At 45.2% G+C, this 20,554-nt stretch overlaps 1 protein-coding gene across 1 annotated transcript in view; it reads right to left on the reverse strand.

Moving 5' to 3' along the window:
• MRPS7 (mitochondrial ribosomal protein S7) overlaps positions 1-20,554 on the reverse strand; it is a 254,894-nt gene that overhangs the window by 57,061 nt on the left and 177,279 nt on the right. The window contains exon 4 of the mRNA XM_044085032.1: positions 3,607-3,774. Within this exon, the coding sequence (XP_043940967.1) occupies positions 3,607-3,774 (168 nt within the window). The remainder of the gene's footprint in view (positions 1-3,606; positions 3,775-20,554) is intronic.

Below are 20,554 nucleotides of genomic sequence, written 5' to 3' on the forward strand. Positions count from 1 at the left end.
AGCAGGGGACTGAAAGAGGGCTAGCACATGCAGAGTCATGCTATGAAGTCTGTCTGACGTTAGGAAGGCCCTGTCCTGGAGGGTATCTTATCCTGGCCCCTATGAAGTCTAACACTTGAAAAGGCTGGAGGAAAGACTTTTTGACATTTATGGTGATCCCCAACTGGGGTGATATCCGGAGGAAGAAATCCCTGGCTAGAGAAAGCAGATGCCTGGTGTGGGCGGTGAGGAGCCAGTCTAGGTACAGGAAGACCTGTATGCCCTGGAGCCTCAGGTGGGTCGCTACAACTGCCATGACCTTGGTGAACACCCTGGGGGCTGTGGTGAGACCAAAGGGTAGGACCCTGAACTGGTAATGACTGGCCCCTAGCCGAAAGTGGAGAAACCTCCTGGACCGGCTGTCCATGAGACTATGGTAGTACGCATCCTTGAGGTCTATGCAGCACATCCAGTCCTCCTCCTGCAAGAGGGGCAGGATGGATTGGAGCGTGACCATCCGGAATTTCTCCTTGGCAATGAAAAGGTTTCATTGTTGACAGGTCGAGAATCAGCCTTAAGTCCCCATCTTTGTTGGCACTAGAAAGAACCTGGAATAGATGCCTGATCCGGACTGGTCTGGGGACACATGCTGTATGGCGCTTTTTTTCTAACAGCTTTTTTTTATTTCCAAAGCCGCGGCCTCCCTTTGAGTGGGTGAGACATCTGGGAGGCATCTTGAGTAAGGGGGCTTGTTTATGAAGGGGACCGAATAGCCTCTGGATATTATCTGAAGCACCAAGCAATCTGTCGTGATGGACTCCCATTGAGCCAGGTGCCTCGAAAAACGCCCGACTGCCTCCAGAGAGGAGCAATCAGGCAACCCCTCAGGGCTGCTGCGCGGGTTGGTCAGAAAAGGGTTCCCGTAAACCAAAGTTCTTCAGACCCCCTCTGCCTCTGTGCCGGCGTCCACCTTGTCCCACTCTGCCTCTGGGGGAGAAGGAGTCCTGAGCGTTCCGGGCCTGCTGAGATTTCCAGAACCACATCTTCTTCTGCCCTCGCTGGTTCCTGGAGAAGGACCTTTGAGGGGTAGAGAAGTGGATTCTGACGGCTGACAGCGTTTTCCCATCTTTCTCACTCTGGACCAGCGTCTCGTGGACGGTCTTCCCGAACAGGGTTGACCCATCAAAGGGTGCATTCGTGAAGGACGCCTTGAAGGACTCTGAGAAATCACAAAGTCAAAGCCAGGCATGACGCCTTAAGGCGATACCGGACCCGCTAGCTCTAGCGGCTCCCTCCGTGGCATGGGAAAGTAGCCGCACAGAAGTATTAGACACTGACTTGAGAGTGGCCATACGAGCCAAGAAAGTCCGTTTATCCTCGGCCGACATGGACTCTGGGGGGGGTGGGGGGGGTGGGGGGGGACTCAGCGTACTCTTTGACCAGGTCCCGCTGCAGTCTGATTACATGGGCCAAGTAATTCAGTGCCCTTATAGAGAAGGTAGCTGAAGCAAAAGTCCGCTTTCCAATATGGTCCACTGCCCGAGGCTCCTTGTCAGGGGGATGGACCAAAGAACTTTCCTGGGCGAGTTCCTTTTTGGTGACCACCGCCACCACCATGGCATCAACCAGGGAACCCTTGCTCCACGAAGCTCTGTCTGCAGGGGGACTAAGAACCTTATCGGGCCTTCTGGGTATCGGCTCTACAGTGTCCGGCGCCTTCCACGCCCTGGTAGTAATCAGGTCGACCAGGGGGTCGGATGGGGAGGGGACACCCAAGAGATAGATGGGCCTGTGTCGAAGGCCTCCAGGAATACAGACTCGTCCGTGGAAGGTTTTTGGGCAGCCCAGCCCCCCCCTTTGGCAGAGTACTTCCATAATGTCTCCAAAGGAGATGTTGTCGGGGGGTGATCTGGGGGAACCTTCCCCTTCCTCCAAATCGGTATCCTCGGTGAAGGACTCGGGGGAGTCTAAGTGCCTCCTTTTGCACAGGCATTTGTGAGGGACCTCCTCGGGGGGGCTGTCCAAAGGGGACTCACCAACGGATTCATGTTCCTCCAGGGGAACTGGCTGGGGCGTCAACGACACAGGCTGTCTCTGGGGGGACTGGATGATGGAGGACAAACTGAGCTGAGCGTGGGCGGACCCTGAGGAAAAAGTGAGGGGTCTCGATCCTCCAGAGAGTACCCTCTCCACCACGTCAAATGCCAAAGGGGAATCGGCCTCTCTAAGACAGATGGCCTGGACCCTCGGATCCGACGAGGGGATCGGTGCCAGACCCGAGAGGACGGTGTGCTCCAACCGCAAAGAAGCCAAAGATACACTCACCCCCCCAGATCGGATGCCCAACTCTCAGCTCTGAGAGCTCTGATCCGAAAGCGGATCCGATAAGCTCGTGGCCATGGCTGGCGTCGAGGTAGCAATAACCATCGGTGCCGACCCCCTGACTCCGGGGCTCCTCGGATCCGAAGACTCTGAAATCCGGTGCTGGATCAGAAAAGGAGCTATCGGGGTGAACAGCGGAGCTGAACTCCCCCCCGGGGGGGGCAGCAACACTCCCATCTGCAGCTAAGTTTGCAAGAATCGACGCATCATCCGGTCCATATCTGCCTCAGAGATGCTGCTGCTAGACCTGGAGGAAGCCGCTGAAGCCGGCTGGGATGGCCAACGCCACGATGACCTCGAGGCTGGTCGGGTCGTCTCCTCCAGCTAAGGAGAGAAACGCGGCGAACAAAGCCGTGGGGAGGAAGGCTTGGAAACTCTCAAGGGAGAACAGACAACTTTAGCGGGAGGGGCTGAGGGGTCCAGTTCAGCCTGCCGCTTGCGGCTTCTTTCTCACCCTCTCTTTTTCTCTCTGTCTCTCCCTTCTCTCTTTTTTGTCCTCCTTGGCCTCTTGTTCTCCCTGAGACAAGGTGGGAGGGTGAGTCCCAGACAGGGGAAGAGGGCCGGCTGGCTGGGCAGCTGCAGCTGTCGCTACAGAGGGGGAAGGAGAAGAAGCTGATTCCGCAGGTAGAAGACCCGCCAGAATCAGCTTGTTCCTCCTATCCCGTAAGGCTTGGGGGTTGAAAGCCACACAGATCTGGCAGCCCGAAGAAAGGTACAGAACCCCCAAGCAGATCACACACTGAGTGTGACCATCCGCTGGCGACAGCTTATGGCCACAATCAGAGCATTTGTAAAAAGTCACTTTATGACTTTCGGCCATACTCGATAGACACACAGACACACACGCACACCTGAAAGAGGGAAAAAGGGGCCTACTAAGGGGTGGACAACTACCAAAGGTGAAGAGACAGATAAAGGCTAGGGAGAATGGACACCCGAAGAAAAAAACTAATATACACAGACATCCAAAAACTAGACTAAAAAAGAAAGTTGGTAGTAAAAAAGATTTCTACACTTGCCTGGAGTGCGACGAATCCTGTGCTTGGCAAAGCCGCGGCAAACGAGATCTGGGGATTGGAAGGAGGTTGCAGTGTAGTAAGGGCAAGAGGAAGAGCTTGGAACTCGGATCTTTTTGCTTGGTATGCTGCCGGCTCGGATCCATGTCTGATCTGAAACCCACAGGTTGCTGATCAAATGAAGTTAACTACTTCAAATAAAATGTTATCAATACCAGTGACTGCTTACCTGGTAAGACTTCCCTCCTCTCTGAATGCTAGTTAATCCAATGACAGGTTTGCAATTTTCCAAAGCCTGGTGGAATATCATGTATGGATTGCACTCGATACTTCCCTGCTCTCCCACTGGAGTACTGTGATACTTCTCCACCTGCTTCCTCTTGATAGTTTCCAAGGTCTGCAAAAAATGACAACTGTTAAAAAATACTGCTAACAGCTGTGTAACAGCAATGGGGTGCAAAGCTAAAAGGCAAAACCCACTAGGCAAGAAAAAAAAAACTTAAATGCAGGTTGGCTCTGAGAGTAAGGCACATTATTAAGATAAAAAAATTCACTTAAACCAAAACAAAATGCACTGCCAATTATGAGCAGAAAGGAAAATCATAACTCGTTGCATTGTAAGGTGCAGTGGGATTTTATTACAACATAAACAGCTACCAAACACAGAAGTAAATAAGCCCCTTGCAATGAACTACTCTTCTAATACCAGCAAATATTGGTTTTGAGTGCCAGCCAGCTGCTCCTAACAAAGCAACATCAAACCAAATTACTAGTTCAAAATATACACATGGCTGGCAAAATTTAAAAATTCATACTGACACATTCATCTTTTTCTTTTCCAAGCATCCTTCAAGAATGTGTGCAGTGCGTGTGTGTGTGTGTGTGTGTGTGTGTGTGTGTGTGTGTGTGTGTGTGTGTGTGTGTGTTAGTTACACATATGCACATCCTAACATATATCCACACACAAACAGCAAAGACTTTCAATGGTCAAGTACAGCTAAACTATTGAAATTGTCATGTTAAAAGATTTAACACAAATTGCGCTCAGGAAGAGCAGAAAGTACAGTTTTGTACCTACCATAAATGTAGATGTCCGATAGGTATGCATCTGCAGTCATAACATATGGGTTGTCCTGCCTCAGGCAGCCCCTCAGTCGGCCAGATTCCAAAGTCTGGGTCTGGCCTCGGCTGATGTCGTACTTTCCCCGACGTCAGAGCTTCTGGGGTATAAAAGCATCAGCCGACGCTATTTTCCTCAGTGTTTCTTGCCCCAGATGCCAGGTGCCCTCTAGGAAGGCTAAATTTGGATAAATGCTGTACAAACAAACAAATACACCATAATAGATTCTCCCAGCTAGTGGAAAGAGGGGTAAGCACCCTAGGAATACCACAGAGGGGAAGGAGGGTGGGTAATCCTGACTGCAGATGCATACCTATCGGACATCTACATTTATGGTAGGTACAAAACTGTACTATGTCCTTCAAGGATGCATCTGCAGTCATAACATATGGGTAGAATACCATAGCCAAACTGGGGGAGGAGGTACTAAGAGAAGGATGGTGTAGTTAAAATCCCCTGCAGAACTGCAGTTGCAAACCCTGCTCGGGATCTGGAGTATAAAGGTAGATTGTAATGCCTGGCAAATGTATGCACGAAGCTCCAAGTAGCAGCTTCTAAAATGTCCTTGGTAGCCACCCCTCGTAGGAAAGCTGTAGTGGTGGCTGTGGCCTTGTGGAATGAGGCCTGATATTTTCAGGAGCTATCTTTCCATGAAAGGAGTAGCAAAAGCGAATGCAATTTCCTATCCATTTTGAAATTGTCTGTTTGGAAATTGCTCTTCCTTGCACCCCAGTTGCATATGCTATAAAAAGTTGGTCAGTTTTTCTGTTGGTTTTAGTTCTGTCCAGATAGTAGCATAGTTGTCTGTGTATATCCAAGGTGTGCAAACGTTTTTCTACTTTGTTCTGTGGGTTAGGGAAGAACGTAGGCTAATGAACAGCTTGGTTCAAGGATACCCTGGATACCACCTTTGGCATGAAAGTAGGATTGGTTCTCAGTGACACACTATCCTGGTGGAAAATAAGGAAAGGCTGCACTGCCATTAATGCCTGTAACTCGGATACTCTTCTTGCTGAAGTGATTGCCAGAAGAAAAGCAGTTTTCCAAGATAAAAACTGTAGGTCTGCTGATGCTGCTGGTTCAAAAGGAGGTAGTGTCAATTTTTCCAGCACAAAATTGAGATCCCATGCAGGTAGAGGGGGTCTCCTTGGAGGTTTAACATTTTTGATCCCTCTCAAAAATTGTCTGAGAAGAGGGTGAGAGAAGATAGGTGGATCCATATTGTATTCTGCTGAAATTGCTGAAGCATGAATCTTAATGGAAGAATAAGACAGGCCATTGTGGAACAATTCTGCTAAGTATTCTAGGATGTGTGCTAGGTTTGCCACTGTGACATCTGTGCCCTTTGATGTGCTCCAAATGAGAAATCTCTTCCATTTAGCTGAGTATGCCTTCCTTGTGGAAGGTCTGCGAGCCTCCAGGATAATGTCCTTCACCCTCTGAGATAAAACAGTTTGGTTTGGTTTTAAGGAATTTTCCAGGCAGTTAGGTGCAATGTTTTCAAGTTTGGATGCAGGGTCTTGAAATTGTTCTGCGTTAGAAGAAGAGGCCATAGGGGAAGAGGCCATGAGTTCGCCTGAGATGCTTCTCAGTAGCAGATACCAGCGTTGTCTTGGCCAGTCCGGAGCTATTAGTATCACCTTTGGCTGTTCCTCCCTGATCTTCAGTAGAACCTTGTACATCAATGGGAGAAGTGGAAAGGCATATACTGTTAGGGCATTCCAGCTGAAAGAGAGAGACCTCCAGGCTTGTGGGTGGAATGTCCTTGAGCAGAATTTCTTTAGTTGGTGGTTGAGTGGGGAGGCGAACAGGTCTATCTCTGGCATTCCCCACTTGTTTGTTATGAGTTTGAAGAGGTCTGGATGCAGTCTCCATTCGTGAGCATCCGTGGTAGTTCTGCTTAAGCTGTCTGCTAGTGAATTCTCTTTTCCTGGTACGAATTTGGCCTGCAGCTGGATATTGAGATTCAGGCATAGGTTCCACAGATTCATTGCCATCCGGCATAGAGGGTAGGAATGTGTGCCTCCTTGTTTGTTTATGTACCACATGACCGTGGTGTTGTCTGTCCTTATTAACAGATGTCCTTGCTGGAGGAATGGTTTGAAAGCCTCGATTACATGCCTCACTGTCAGCATTTCCTTTTGGTTTATGTGCATGCTTAGCTGCCCTTGAGGCCATAGGCCTTGGATACATTTGTCCTCCATGTGTGCTCCCCATCCTCGGTCCGAGGCGTCCGTGGTGATGGTCTGCCTTGTTTTTGGTTTGTTGAAAGGCAACCCTCTGTTGGACTGGCAGGCCTGAGCCCACCACAGGAATTCCTTTTGAAGGCATGGAATGATTGGTACCATGGTTTTTAAACTGACTGTGTTGAGACCATACATTCCTTAGGTACCATTGCAATTTTCTCATATGCAGCCTGGCATGTGGAATCAAGATTATGCAGGATGCCATGTAACCCAGGGCCTGCAGGACTTTCCTTGCAGTAAGATGAGTTTGTTTTGTCAAAATCATGAAATAATCTGGAAGTTGTTTTTGTTTTTCTTCTGTGAGGAAAGCCATCTGAGTGATTGTGTCCAGATCCGCACCCAAAAAGGTTATCCTTTGGGATGGCACTAGTCTTGACTTTTGGATGATGACTGTGTATCCCAAGGCCTGTAGCAGGTGTATGACATAGGCCAAGTCCTTTAACAATTTTTTCTTGTTGTCCGCTTGTATTAGGCAGTCGTCCAGGTATGGATAAATTTGAATTCCCTGAAGTCTGCAATGCGCAATTACTGATGCCAGGCATTTCGTGAATACTCTGGGCGCAGTAGATAAGCCAAAGGGCAATGCTGAGAATTGATAATGCTCTGATCCTGCAAGAAATCTGAGGTGTCTTCTGCAATCTGGTCGGATAGGGACGTGCAGGTATGCCTCCTTGATATCTAGAGTCACCAGCCAAGACTCCTTGCCCAACATGGGAAGAAGTTGCTGTAGGGTCAGCATTTTGAATTTTGGCACAATGAGATATGTGTTCAGTGCGGACAGGTCGAGAATAGGCCTCCACTGGTTTTCTTTTCTTGGTACCAGGAATAATCTGGAGTACAATCCTTGGCCTTGTTCTATAGATGGTACCCTTTCTATAGCTTTCATCTGAAGTAAATTGCTGATTTGTCTTAAAGCCTCTGCCTTCTGGTTTGGTGGAAGGTTTGGCATTCCGCCCCTTTTTGGCAAAGTGTGGAAGTGAAACCTGTATCCTTTGTCTATTGTTTGCAATGTCCATGTATCCTTTGTAATGCAATGCCAGTTTTTCGAGAATAAAGCCAGCTTTCCGCCCAAGGGAGCTTCCAGTTGATCCCTGGTAGGCAGAATCAGAGTCAAGTCATTGGGTCTGTCCCGTGTTAGTGGTTGTAGTTGTAGCTGCGGCACTACTCCTCTGGTTGGCAGGCTGCCACTGTCGGCCCCTGTAGGCACCCTTTGATTGACCTCTGCCTCTAGGGCGTCTGTTCCTGCCACTCTGTACTCTGGAGGTGTCTGGAAAGGACCAATTCTTTGTAGGCCAGTTTCTGCTGAACCTCGGTGGTTGGACCTGCAGGAATTCCTTTACTGTTTGCACAGATTTTGCTTTTTCTTCCACCTTCTTTAGAATCTCCTGTGCAGGGGAGCCAAATAAATTTTGTTTCTCCATTGGAGCATCGAGGAGTTTAGCCTTGACATGGTCTGGCAAAGATTGCTCCTTCAGCCAGGCGTGCCTACGAATTACTGCCCCAGTCATAGCTGATCTAAATGAAGCCTCCAGTGCATCATAGCCACATTTTAAGAAATGATTACTGACCTGCTGAGAGTTGTGTACCAAATCCTGAAGGGATTTACGGTTAAAGGTTCAGGAGAAGAAAGCTTCTTATTCAGCTGATCTAACAAAAATCTTGGTACTGTATCATATGGAATTGACAGTTTAATGCCCTGGCAGAAAGAGTAGCAGATGTATAAACCTTTTTTCCCCATCTCTCTAATGCTCTAGACTCTCTTTCAGAGGGTAGGGGATTTTTGGCAGTAGCAGCTGCAACCCCTTTAGGGCCCTGAGAAATAGTTTCTGGGTCTGCAGCATGGGCTTTATACAGGTGGAAATGAGAATCCGGGACCCTGTAATATCGGTCAGGTTTGGCAGGGGCCGGGGGAAGAGAATCAGGTGCAGTACTGACATCATTGTACACATCATCAATTACAGTTAGAACAGGTGGTATGGCTAAGGGCCTATGTTGGGGCAAATGCAAAAAGGTCCTTAATCTTTTTCTAGAATCAGAGAAATCCTGACCCTGCCATTGAAAGTGCTCCCTCATGGAGTGTAAAGTCTCCCCAAAGGAAAATTCTTCAGGTGGGGAGGCCGAAGGAATAGAATCTTCTGCATCTGAATCCTCATAAGGCGAGTAGGCCCCTTCCTGATGGTCTGACAAATCAGATCCATCCGTGGAGTAATCTGAGGAGAGAGGTTCAGAGGGATCAGTCTTGGGCCTTTTGTCTGGAGGAGGTTGGGACGCCCTGTCTGGGTGAGGTTGGGAACCCCTAATTAAGGATATAAGGTCCTCAGCAAGACTGAGAATCTGAGAACTAGAGGAAGGCCTCTGGGAAGTAGATTTGGCAGGCAAAGCTTTTGAAAGTTTGGCAGCTTTAGCCCTGGAGAAGGCCTTAATAGACATAGAAGCTGGAGGCCTAGCTGCCCCACGTGCAGGGGTAGAAATGTCCAAAGGTATGGTGTCGGACAATTCTTGAGCACTAGCTTCGGTAGGGAGTTCTGAAGCCGACTCAGCTGGGGCCTCTCTGGCCTCGGTGGTCGGAGGTATGGTTTCGGTAGTAATAATAACCGTGGACTTGGTTTCAGCCGAAACCGAGACACTCGCGGTAGACCTAGCCGTGGTTTCAGCCGAAACCGTGGGCTGCAAGTGTCGGTCCTTTTCCTTGCGTTTGACCATATGTGAAGTCGGAGTCTCCGACGGCATTTTATAAGCAAAAGCGCTTCCAAAAAATTCCTCTGCAAACTCCGACCGACATCTAAGAGTCCGTTGGTTGAAGGAGGCACAGGCTAAACAAGCTGATACGTTGTGGTCTGGGCCTAAGCAAGGGAGACAGTAAGAATGGAAATCCTTATGAGGTATTTGTTTCCCACAAGTTAAAACAATTATTGACTTTGTCTGACATCGGCTGAGGCAAGAAAGAGTCCCCAACGGGGTACTTAGCTTTTCAAGTCTTGAGCTGAAATCTCTGGATCTGACCGACCGGCACTTGCGAACAGCTTCTGCTTCGGGCACCACGCGGCAAGAAAGACTGGGGAAAATGGCATCGGCTGATGCTTTTATACCCCAGAAGCTCTGACGTCGGGGAAAGTGCGACATCAGCCGAGGCCAGACCCAGACTTTGGAATCCGGCCGACCGAGGGGCTGCCTGAGGCAGGACAACCCATATGTTATGACTGCAGATGCATCCTTGAAGGACATCCGAGACTACACTATAAAACATCTCTAAATATGACAATATAGAATTTAATATATGTACTAACTGCAGAGAAAATGTATAATCTCTTCATCACTGTGTTCTACCTAAAGCTAAACTTACTTTCTGAACTGAAATCTGTGACAAGGAAAATGCCAGCAATTCTCCAGCGAATAAAACTACAACAAAGCATTGAAGTGGTTACCTTTTTCCACAAAGATTTTATCCCACAAACCACTTTTAAAGACTCTTTCTTGTAGATATTTCATCTCCAAAGACACTCGAGTCTCATCATACATGGCAGCCACTTGGGATTACCAACAAATGAAAGCCCCTGCTCATGATATAGATAACTTGAAGCAACTAATTTCAGTGCCTACATCAGCTATCAGAGTGGGCTCTCCAGCTTCTTACAAATAAGCTCCCCCCTCACCCATCAACCTCATCCAGCAGCTCACTGCTTTCATTAGTGTTTAATTTTAAAGATGAACAGACTCAGCATGCAGTTAACTGACTAGCCTCTGTTTAGCCACTATAAAGGTTATGGGAGCAAGTCTTAGAATTCTCTAAATAAATCTCCAACAAGGAAGGGGGTGAGGAGGAATCTATAAAGGAACATTCTTCCCCTGTTCCCTTTAAAATAAGTCTGCTACCCATTCACCCATGTCTTGATGAAGGGAAGGCAGCTTGGATATCACTCACTATCCATCACATAAATAACTCAACATATGGCATGCCCCACTTCCAGAAGACATCCTGAAAACCATCCTTATGAAGCAATGGGACATGCATTAACTACAGCTTTTCAGTCCTGGACCCCATAGTTTGACAATCCCATCCCCATCTCAAATTTATCTAAAAAGTCTTAAAAATCACTCTACAAAAAAAGGCCAAATACCACTACTTTCAGTCTGGCAAAATAACCTAAAATAACAATAAGATCTTTAGTTCTGATTTGTTCATTGACTTTTCTCCACTTCTGTGACCCACACTACTGCAATTTCTACCTCCATTACCAGAGTATCTACCCCTCTTACCTTACCTATCATCCAACTACCCCCAATCATACCACCATTATTTATTTTTCTGTCTCCATCCTTCTTTGCCTTTATGCCTTCTACACAAAAGACTGACATCTGCAAGATCTTTTCAGTAACATATACATATCTGTGGTATTACATAGCACCTTCCAACATTTGTCATCTACGTCATATTCTCCATTACAATATGAAGACTTCCACTTTATTATTATAAAACTCCTTCTGTTATACTATAATTCCTTATTGCAACTATATACCTTGTTTGCCAGTGAAGGACTGCTACTTGCTATCTTCGTGGTATTCGCGGTACGCCCAGAAATAAGTTAATTCTTATTAGTGCTCTACCCCACCCCCACCCCAGTTAACAAATGTAAACTTAAACAGATAGAGGTACAGACCCTGAGGTTCAACCTATTCAAGATACCTTCAAGACATGAACCACTTCTTCTCTTTCGGTTGTTCCCATTAGGGGTCGTCACAGCGGATCATCTCGTTTCCATTTCTTCCTGTCCTCTGCATATTGCTCTGTCACACCAACCACCTGCATGTCCTCTCTCACCACATCCATAAACCTCATCTTAGGCCTTCCTCTTACTTGGCAGCTCCATCCTTGGCATCTGTTTCCCAATATACCCATCATCCCTCCTCAGCACGTCAAAACCAACGCAATCTCGCCTCTGACTGTCTCCAAACCATCCAACCTGAGCCGACCCTCTAATATACAGATTCCTAATCCTGTCCATCGTGTCACACCCAGTGCAAACCTTAACATCTTTAACTCTACCACGTCCAGCTCTGACTCCTGCCTTTTTGTCAGTGCCACAGTCTCCAACCCATACAACATAGCTGGTCTCACTACCCTCTTATAGACCTTCCCTTTCTCTCTTACTGGTACCAGTCTGTCACAAATAACTCCTGACACTCTTCTCCACCCATTCCACCCTACCTGTTCTCTCTTCACCTCTCTTCCACACTCACCATTACTCTTAACTGTTGATCCCAAGTACTTAAACTCATCCACCTTCGCCAACTCAACTCCTTGCATCCTCAACATTCCTCTATCCTCCCTCTCATTCACACATACATATTCTATCTTAGTCCTGCAGACCTTCATTCCTCTCCTGTCTAGAGCATATATCCACCTCTCCAGGGTCTCCTCAACCTGGTCCCTACTCTCACTACAGATCACAATGTCATCTGCAAACATCACAGTCCATGGGGCCTCCTGTCTCATCTCGTCTGTCAACCTATCACCATTGCAAATAAGAAAGGGCTCATCCTTGATGTAATCCCACCTCCACCTTAAACGGATCTGTCACTCCCACTGCAGACTTCACCACTGTCACACTACCTTCGTACATATAGTGTACCACTCTTACATACTTCTCTGCCACTCCTGACTTCCTCATACAATACCACAACTCCTCTCTAGGCACCCTATCACATGCTTTCTTCAAGTCCACAAAGACACAATGCAACTCCTTCTGACCTTCCCTATATTTTTCCATCAACAATCTCGGAGCAAACATTGCATCTGCAGTGCTCTTTCCCGGCATGAAACCATACTGCTGATCAACTCCCACATGACATGAACCACTACCAACAAAATTATCTAGCTGGTAGCTCAAACCCACACTTTAATAATGTTTCTACAGGGACAAGTCGCATAACTCCAGTGTTCAGGGAGAAAGCTGTTCAGTAAAACTATATGAGTCTAATCTGACATACAAGGTATGTTGAACTCTAGCCACTGACACGAAAAGGGAGATGAAGTATTTTAATGTCCCTCCTTGCTGTTATATAACCTACCATAGGAAACCTCAATGTTAGCTACATAAAGTTTGAGGAGCTGAAACGTGGAGGTTCTGACCCTAACCAGAATGTTTAGAGATGACTTGCGATAATATAAATTGGCAAACTGATGTCGGATTCCCTGTGCTTCGATGAAAAAAAAAAAATAGAAGAACTGCAGGTGTACCATATCACTTATTCAACATCTAAACTAATAAGAAAAGGCTTAGGCTCCAGAAGGCTTTTCACAGTTGATACACACTGGACTAATGCAGACCCAGGGTGGGCTCTCTACCTCTCCAAAGAGGAGTCTGAAGTCAGGGACTGTGACATAAATGGAAAATTCATTTTCTGACTCAGAGCTGAAACCCACCAATCCAAAAACTCCACAAAGTTTCTGGAATGAAGGACAGATAAGCATGCACCAGCAGGAAAGGTGGAAATAACACACGAGATCTAGCTCCTCAAATCAAGTGCCAGGGTATACTCCTAACAGGTGCTCTGGACTTTGAAGACAAATAAGGGCACAAACCTAGCCTAAGATAATCAGGAGGAACTATGAAAGCTCTCTCTTCATCACATTGCCAAATTCTAGACAATAATGAACATCAAAACATTTACTTTGCTGAGTAAAAGTTAACTTTTGGAGGGAAATTGATTTACTAGCTAAATTGATTGAAAATAGTAAAATATTAAAAGCAATCAAATGTATTTTTTCTTGCCAATAATTTGATAAAAGGACTTTATCTTGATATTTAATTTATTTTATTAGTTTATATGCAAATGTTATATATTTATTCTCTTGTAGGAGGGCTTGCCATAAATTTGTACATTTCGTTAAATCCTCTTCATTAATTTTTAAATCTTTAAAATAACTTATAGATAAATCTTTGATCTGTCTATTAAGTATGATTTCGGAAGGTTCCATTGCTGTCTTACTTCATGAGGCAAGTCTTTCAAATAAGGGTATATATCCCGTAACGTTAAATTAATAATAAGTGGGAAGTAAAAATGAAACGGCAGATCTCCTTCATATGTTCTGGAGCTGTAAGTGTATATATAAACTATGGAATTCCTTGAAACTACAATTGCAGAAGATGGGTTATCAAACTTCCACGCTTTCCTGGGAATTTACTATATTACATATTCCCCCAAATAATCGAACTAGATCCCAAATGACCATACTTATGAATATCTTTTTGTTAATGAAACTCTATATAGCAACTAATTGGTTGAACCCATCGCAAACTTCATGGGACAACTTCAAGATTCTAGCGATAAAACACATACTAGCACACAAGTTTCTAATTGCTGATCATACCAAACATATTAATAATCGGAACATCTGGGAACAAATTTTCAACATTATATTGGCTTAATGTGTGGAACCCAGGACAACCCTTGAATACTAGTACTACAAAGTAAACTTTAAGAGTGATCAAATTATTATAAGATATAATACTTATTGTCTAGACTCTTCAGATGTCTTTTCTTGTGTTAAAATGAAAGCATTCGTGTATATAATGTATATATGTTCTAGGATTGTTTTTTTTTTTTTTTTTGGTAATACTGTTTGGAAACTACCTGCTCAAATGTGTGTATGAACAATTATAAAAATAATAAAGAATTATTATTATTATTGAAAAAAAAACATTTACTTTGCTAACAACTGGTAAGTCATGGGTTGAAACAGGGACACTGAGATTTTAAATTTTAAGCACTGAACTGAAGAAGTGTTTTAATAATGCACATTAGGACTGCCAAAATATAAAAAAGTGAGTTCCTGGGTGGAAGCACCACTTTATTCAAATGCATGGCACAAAATGGCTTTGTGCACCCCAAGCATGACTACTTCAATTTTTACAAAAAGTCGTAAGAAAAAAAAGACACAGCAGGGATGTATAGAATTACTACACCATACTAAATTTGGTTCAGAACCAAAATATGTTCACAGCAGTGTTTGTCACCAAGATACAGATGACCACATTCAGAAATGCCATCATGAAACTACAGTGGTTAATTGCTCAGTATTTCACTACAAAAATTATTCTTAATATAAAATAAGATAATGCTCCCAGTCTAAAATGGCAGAGTATTCTTTAAATGTGCATTTCTATGCATCCGCTATAGGGAAATCCCAGCTGTATTACCAGGATGTAAATAGGGAAAGAGATTTCATGGTGCTTCAAGGATATCTCTTACAGCTGCTCCCAACAAAAACTGCATAAATATGCATTTAAAATAAATTTGTTTTGCAAACGTTAAAAACACAGTAGCTAAAAATGTAGTTGTAAAAAACAGGTGAAACATGAGCAACAAATACTGTAACAACTGAACCATGGGTATCACTAGACAGGCACAGCCACCTGAGTAAGCAATGTGTGGTCCTAGCAGCAAGAAACTCAAAAAAGCGACTACCTTCTGGATTTAAGTATCTTTGTTTTTTTTTCACTGGAAATAGCTTCTGTAGCTTACTTTGAACTAGCCTGAACTGTTTTTTAAACTGATTGCTGCATTATTTTAAAATCTGCACTTAAAAGTTACATTTAGTCGAATTTGATCGAAAGTTTGCTTGTTTGTTTGTTTAATTTAACTGTGGAGGCTGCCCACTAAAGTGTGCTAGCCTGTGTAACTAATTTATCACTGTCTCTGCATTTTCTGTGTGTTTCTACCAAAAAAATAATCTTTGTTTTCCCGCCTTCCTCGACTAGCTTAGACCAGTTTACAGGCATTGCTGTATTCTGGGCTGTGGTGTAGTTCCTGTGTTGTCCATTACCTTACTTGGATAGAAGGAAGTTTCTTTGCTCACCAGTGGGAGTGGGGAGCCTTGAGCAGCCTACCTGTCCTTGGGGGAAGTGACCTCAGTACAAGAAGCTGTAGTAATTGGTTGTTTGGGACCATTCCTAGCTCTTTTGTAGTTCACTGTTTAAAATCCGCGTTTGCACAGCTTTGCGCGGTCGTGCGCATAGTGCAGCGCCGGTTAAACTGTTTCTGGCTCCGCCAAGTCTGCTCTTTAAATTTTCCCTTAAGGAAGCTCTACTCTTAGTATAACCAGACTACTCACTGTCTTATAAGCCTAGCACTTGTTCTCAATACTTCTCTACTAAGCAAGCACTCTCGTACTAAGTAAAGCACTACATCTACTTACCACCACTGTGAATACCCACTTCCCTTAAAGGTATACCACTCCCGTATACTGTTCTAGCATGTCGAGTGGTAGATTACTGGCGTCGTCTCCAGTTCAGCTGGTCAATCTGGGCATCTTGAGACAATGCTACAATTGTCTCATGTACACAGACAACCCTTTCCTCCTCCCAACAAACACAAATACATGTGAGAGATGCAACTATATAGCCAAACTGGAGGCTGAACTCTCTCAACCCAGGGCTGGCATGACCAGACAGGAGGAGATGGCAACCACACACACAACAATCCCAGTCCCACATAGACCTACCACAACTGCAAACCAAACACATAAAAACACAAAGACATACTCGGAGGCTCTAATAAAAAACTTACCAAAACAACAGAGGCTCCCAAAGCAGACATCCAAAAATCCACCACCTCAAAACAAAACACATGCAACACATACTTCAATAAATCAGTGTGTCGACCAATCGCAGCCATTAAGGCCAAACACCTTGCCTTATACACTAGTAATAGGTGACTCCATAGTCAGACACACCGATGTCCCACTGATCAGGCTGAACAAGGAGAAGGTGACTGTGAGCTATCGGGGGCTAGGATCCGCCACATAACACACGCACTCAGGTCACGCCAAAGCAAGTACAAATATGACTCCGTCATTGCCCATGCTGGTGTGAATGACCTGAGACGTACCTCCCTGGACTACATGAAAAGAGACATAGAGGAGCTCTCCGATTATGCAGCCCAGGTTGGTATGACCCTGACCCTGAGCAGCATCTTGCCCTCAACAAGAATGATACCACAATACAAAGACAAGATGATCAGCTTTAACAACTGGCTCGAGTACTGGTGTCATTCTAAGGGGATCCAATGTCTGTCTGCCTGGGATGATATGTTGGACAAGCCACGCTGCTTCACAAGGGATGGCTTACACCTGTCACCACTGGGCTTCCGGATATTGGCAAAGGCTCTTGCCACCCCCATAGTGCCTTTTTTAGGCAAGGCTCAAAAGACAAACCCACCTCCTTAGAAAACAAAAATGGAAAAAAAACTAAGGGTAATGCTGCTCAACGCCAGAAGTCTAAATCTCAAAATGCAGGCACTTGATGCACTCCTCAGCATGGAGAACATCGACGTCTGTGCAGTAACTGAAACCTGGTTCAAGGCTCCTGAGAGCACCCCAGCGCTACCAGGCTATACCTCGTATCATGTTTTTCGGCCCCAAAACCCAGGCCGAACCACAAAGGGAGGGGGAGTGTCCATATTCATAAAGAACACCCACACCTCCAGGTTATTGGCAACACATGAAGCAACAGAGACCATACAGGTGCAACTAACCATAGGCAAAACTGCTACACAACTGGTGGCATGTTACAGACCACCCTCCCAACCTCAAGAACCCCACTCAGCCTTCCTGAAGACATTGGAGGATATGAATGTATCACAAAATACCATCATACTGGGAGACTTCAACTACCCAAACATAGATTGGGTACATTATTCTAGCCCTAATACCCTAGCCCAAAGGTTCCTGGAATTCATAAATTCAAATGCACTGGAACAACTAGTCACCTCTCCCACTAGGGGAGATAATATACTAGACCTGATCCATCACAAACATGGGGACAAAATGCTCCACACCGGAAGTATACACCTCACTAGTGAGATCTGACCACAAACTAATCACCCTGGATATACATATCCCACCTCCACCCCCAGCACAAAAGACCACAGTGAAAAACTTCTCAAAAGCAGACTTCACTCTTCTTAAGAAGGAGATGGTATCCTTTAAGCCCACTGTGCCAGTGGATACCACATCCGGCAATGCCGAATCCTTCACAAATGCTTTCTATGGACATATCCAAGAATGCATGGATCATCCAATCCCAAATAAATCCAAGTCCCTCTCCACCAAATGTAAGCGTCCTGTCTGGTGGACCTCAGCCATAAATTATATAACAAAAGAAGGAAGCTACTGCACGTCAGAGCGAAATCCCATGAAGGGAAGACGTCTCTGATCAACATTAGCAGAAAACTACGTTCTCTCATAAAAACATCCAAGGCAAACTTGAGAGAAAAATCGCTAAGGACACTAAAAGATAACCACAAAGCCTTCTTCAGCTATGTTAGAAACCTGGGCGGAAACCCTCAGATATGCTCAGAGTTGGTTCACAACAACAAAAAATACACTGAACCCACAGATATTGCTAACATTCTGGCTGACAGGTTCAGTGCAAATTTCTCGCCTCCTTCACCCCCAAAAGAAGAAATACTTATCCCAGCTGAATGTAATCTCTCTGCCATCTCAGATGTCCAAGTGAGAACCGCCCTAAACAAAGCAAAAAACACAGCATCAATGGGACCTGACTGTATCCCGGGGTGCGTGTTACGTGAACTCCAAGAGGAGCTAAACCCACACATAAAAATGCTATTTAACCTTAGCCTTACTTCGGGATATGTACCTGTACACTGGCATACAGCAACAGTGGTCCCACTCCACAAGGGGGGTGCCTCTACAGACCCTGGAAACTACCGCCCCATAAGCTTAACTAGCCTGGTCTGCAAAGTCATGGAAAGAATCATTATGGAACTCATAAACAGAGACATAGGGGACCTACAGACACTTGACCCCACCCAGTTCGGCTTTGTGAAGGGCAGATCCTGCCTTTTAAATCTGGTTGACTTTTTCGAAACAGTCACTAAAGCCATTGATGAGGGCAAAGCAGTCCATACAGCATACCTGGACTTGGCTAAAGCCTTCGACACAATACCCCACTCAGGCATCATAGATAAGCTAAACAGCTTAAAAATAAACCCCTATGTCACTAGATGGGTTGCAAACTGGCTAAAGGACAGATCCCATAAAGTTAAAATCACTGGAGCAATGTCAGACTCAAAGCCGGTCACAAGTGGTGTCCCACAGGGATCTGTCCTGGGACCCCTCTTGTTCGGCATTTATTTCTCAGATGTTAAAGCAAACATGGGAGGGCTGTGGCTGACAAAGTTCGCAGATGACTGTAAACTAGTAGCCATAGTCGATACACCAGCAGACACACACATCCTACAAAAAGGCCTCACTGAAATGGACAACTGGTGCCGTAGTCACGGCCTTAAACTAAATGCCAAAAAATGTATAGTCATCCCTTTTGGAAAAAACAAAGTACCCACAAATTATCACAGACAGCAACCCACTGAGTGCGAAAAAAGTAATCAGAGACCTGGGGACCCAAGTAGACTGCGACCTCTCATTTGACACCCACGTTGCCAAAGTGGTTAGAAAAACATTCTACCTTGCACACCTCATCATGAAGGGATTCACATCCAGATCCAAGGATGTCATTGTACCCCTATATTCCTCCCTCATCAGACCCATGATTGAGTACAATGCCCCATTTGGTATGTATCTCACCCGGCACTTGCAACAGCTGGAGAGACCACAGAAGTACCTCACCAAAAGGATCAAGGGTCTCCAACATATGTCTTATTCAGCCAGACTAAAGAAACTTCAGCTCTATTCAGTGGCATACCGCCTGCTCAGGGGCGATCTCTGCCTGACGTACAAGGCCATGTCCAATCAGGATTTGATGGACATGCTCCACCTCAAAAAATCCAAATCCATCAGGACCACGAGAGCTAAAGACTTAAACCTCGGCACAAGTATGAATAGGACTTGCTGGAGGAATAGATTCATAACCCAGAGGCTTCCCATGCTCTGGAAAAGGATCCCAGTTCGTATTGGGCAGAGCCCCTCACTGACTCTCTTCAAGAGAAATCTTGATGAGTGGATGGGAGATCGAAAGTTTACCCCAGGGGTCACATCTGTGTCACTACTTGACAGGGGCACAGTAAACTAATTCTATTATATAAGGGGACCTTCATTGTGTCACTACTAGACAGAGGCACAGTATTCTAGATTTATTCTGTACATTTTTGTACCATTTCATGGGGTGGCAAAAGCCACATCACTATGGCTAGGCTTACAAATGCCCCAGGGCAGATAGCCTAGTATTATACTATGAAACTATGAAAAAGAAGCAGATATGACAATTTATGGTGCAGTCCAGAAGTACTTACTGGTTATTGTTTTATCATAACTGACAACTAAACTCAAATGTTTTCTAGAGAGACTAGGTGATGAACAGTAAGTCAAAACAAGCTGGCACCACTTTGTCCTTGCAGAAGACGACGAACAGGGTGACAAAACAATTTAAAGAGGCTGGTGTGAACATGACATAGTAGAATACAAACTATGTTGGAAGATATGACCCACAGGAATAATCTGCAGCTTATAGGAGTCCCAGAGGGAGAAGCCTGAATTGTATACACAGAGTAGAACTGCAACCCGACTATTTTCACTTAAAGTATTCAAGCTGAAAAAGGTCACATTCCTCTACCAGCAGATTTGGTGAGGGAAGATAAAGAAATCACTCTGGTGCAGTTTGAGAAAGTACAGTTGTGTACACCTACCATAAATGTAGATGTTAGAGTGTCTTCACTGTTGCAGTCATAACTGTAGGGTATTCCTGCCGGCAGGCAGCCCGAGGTCAGCCAGAATTCCAAAGTCTGGGTCCGGCGTCGGCTGTATCAGCAAGTACCCTGACGTCAGAACGCAG

This window comes from Protopterus annectens, chromosome 10.part0 (assembly GCF_019279795.1).
Source record: "Protopterus annectens isolate FY-2018-M chromosome 10.part0, PAN1.0, whole genome shotgun sequence".
Lineage (NCBI taxonomy): Eukaryota > Metazoa > Chordata > Ceratodontiformes > Protopteridae > Protopterus > Protopterus annectens.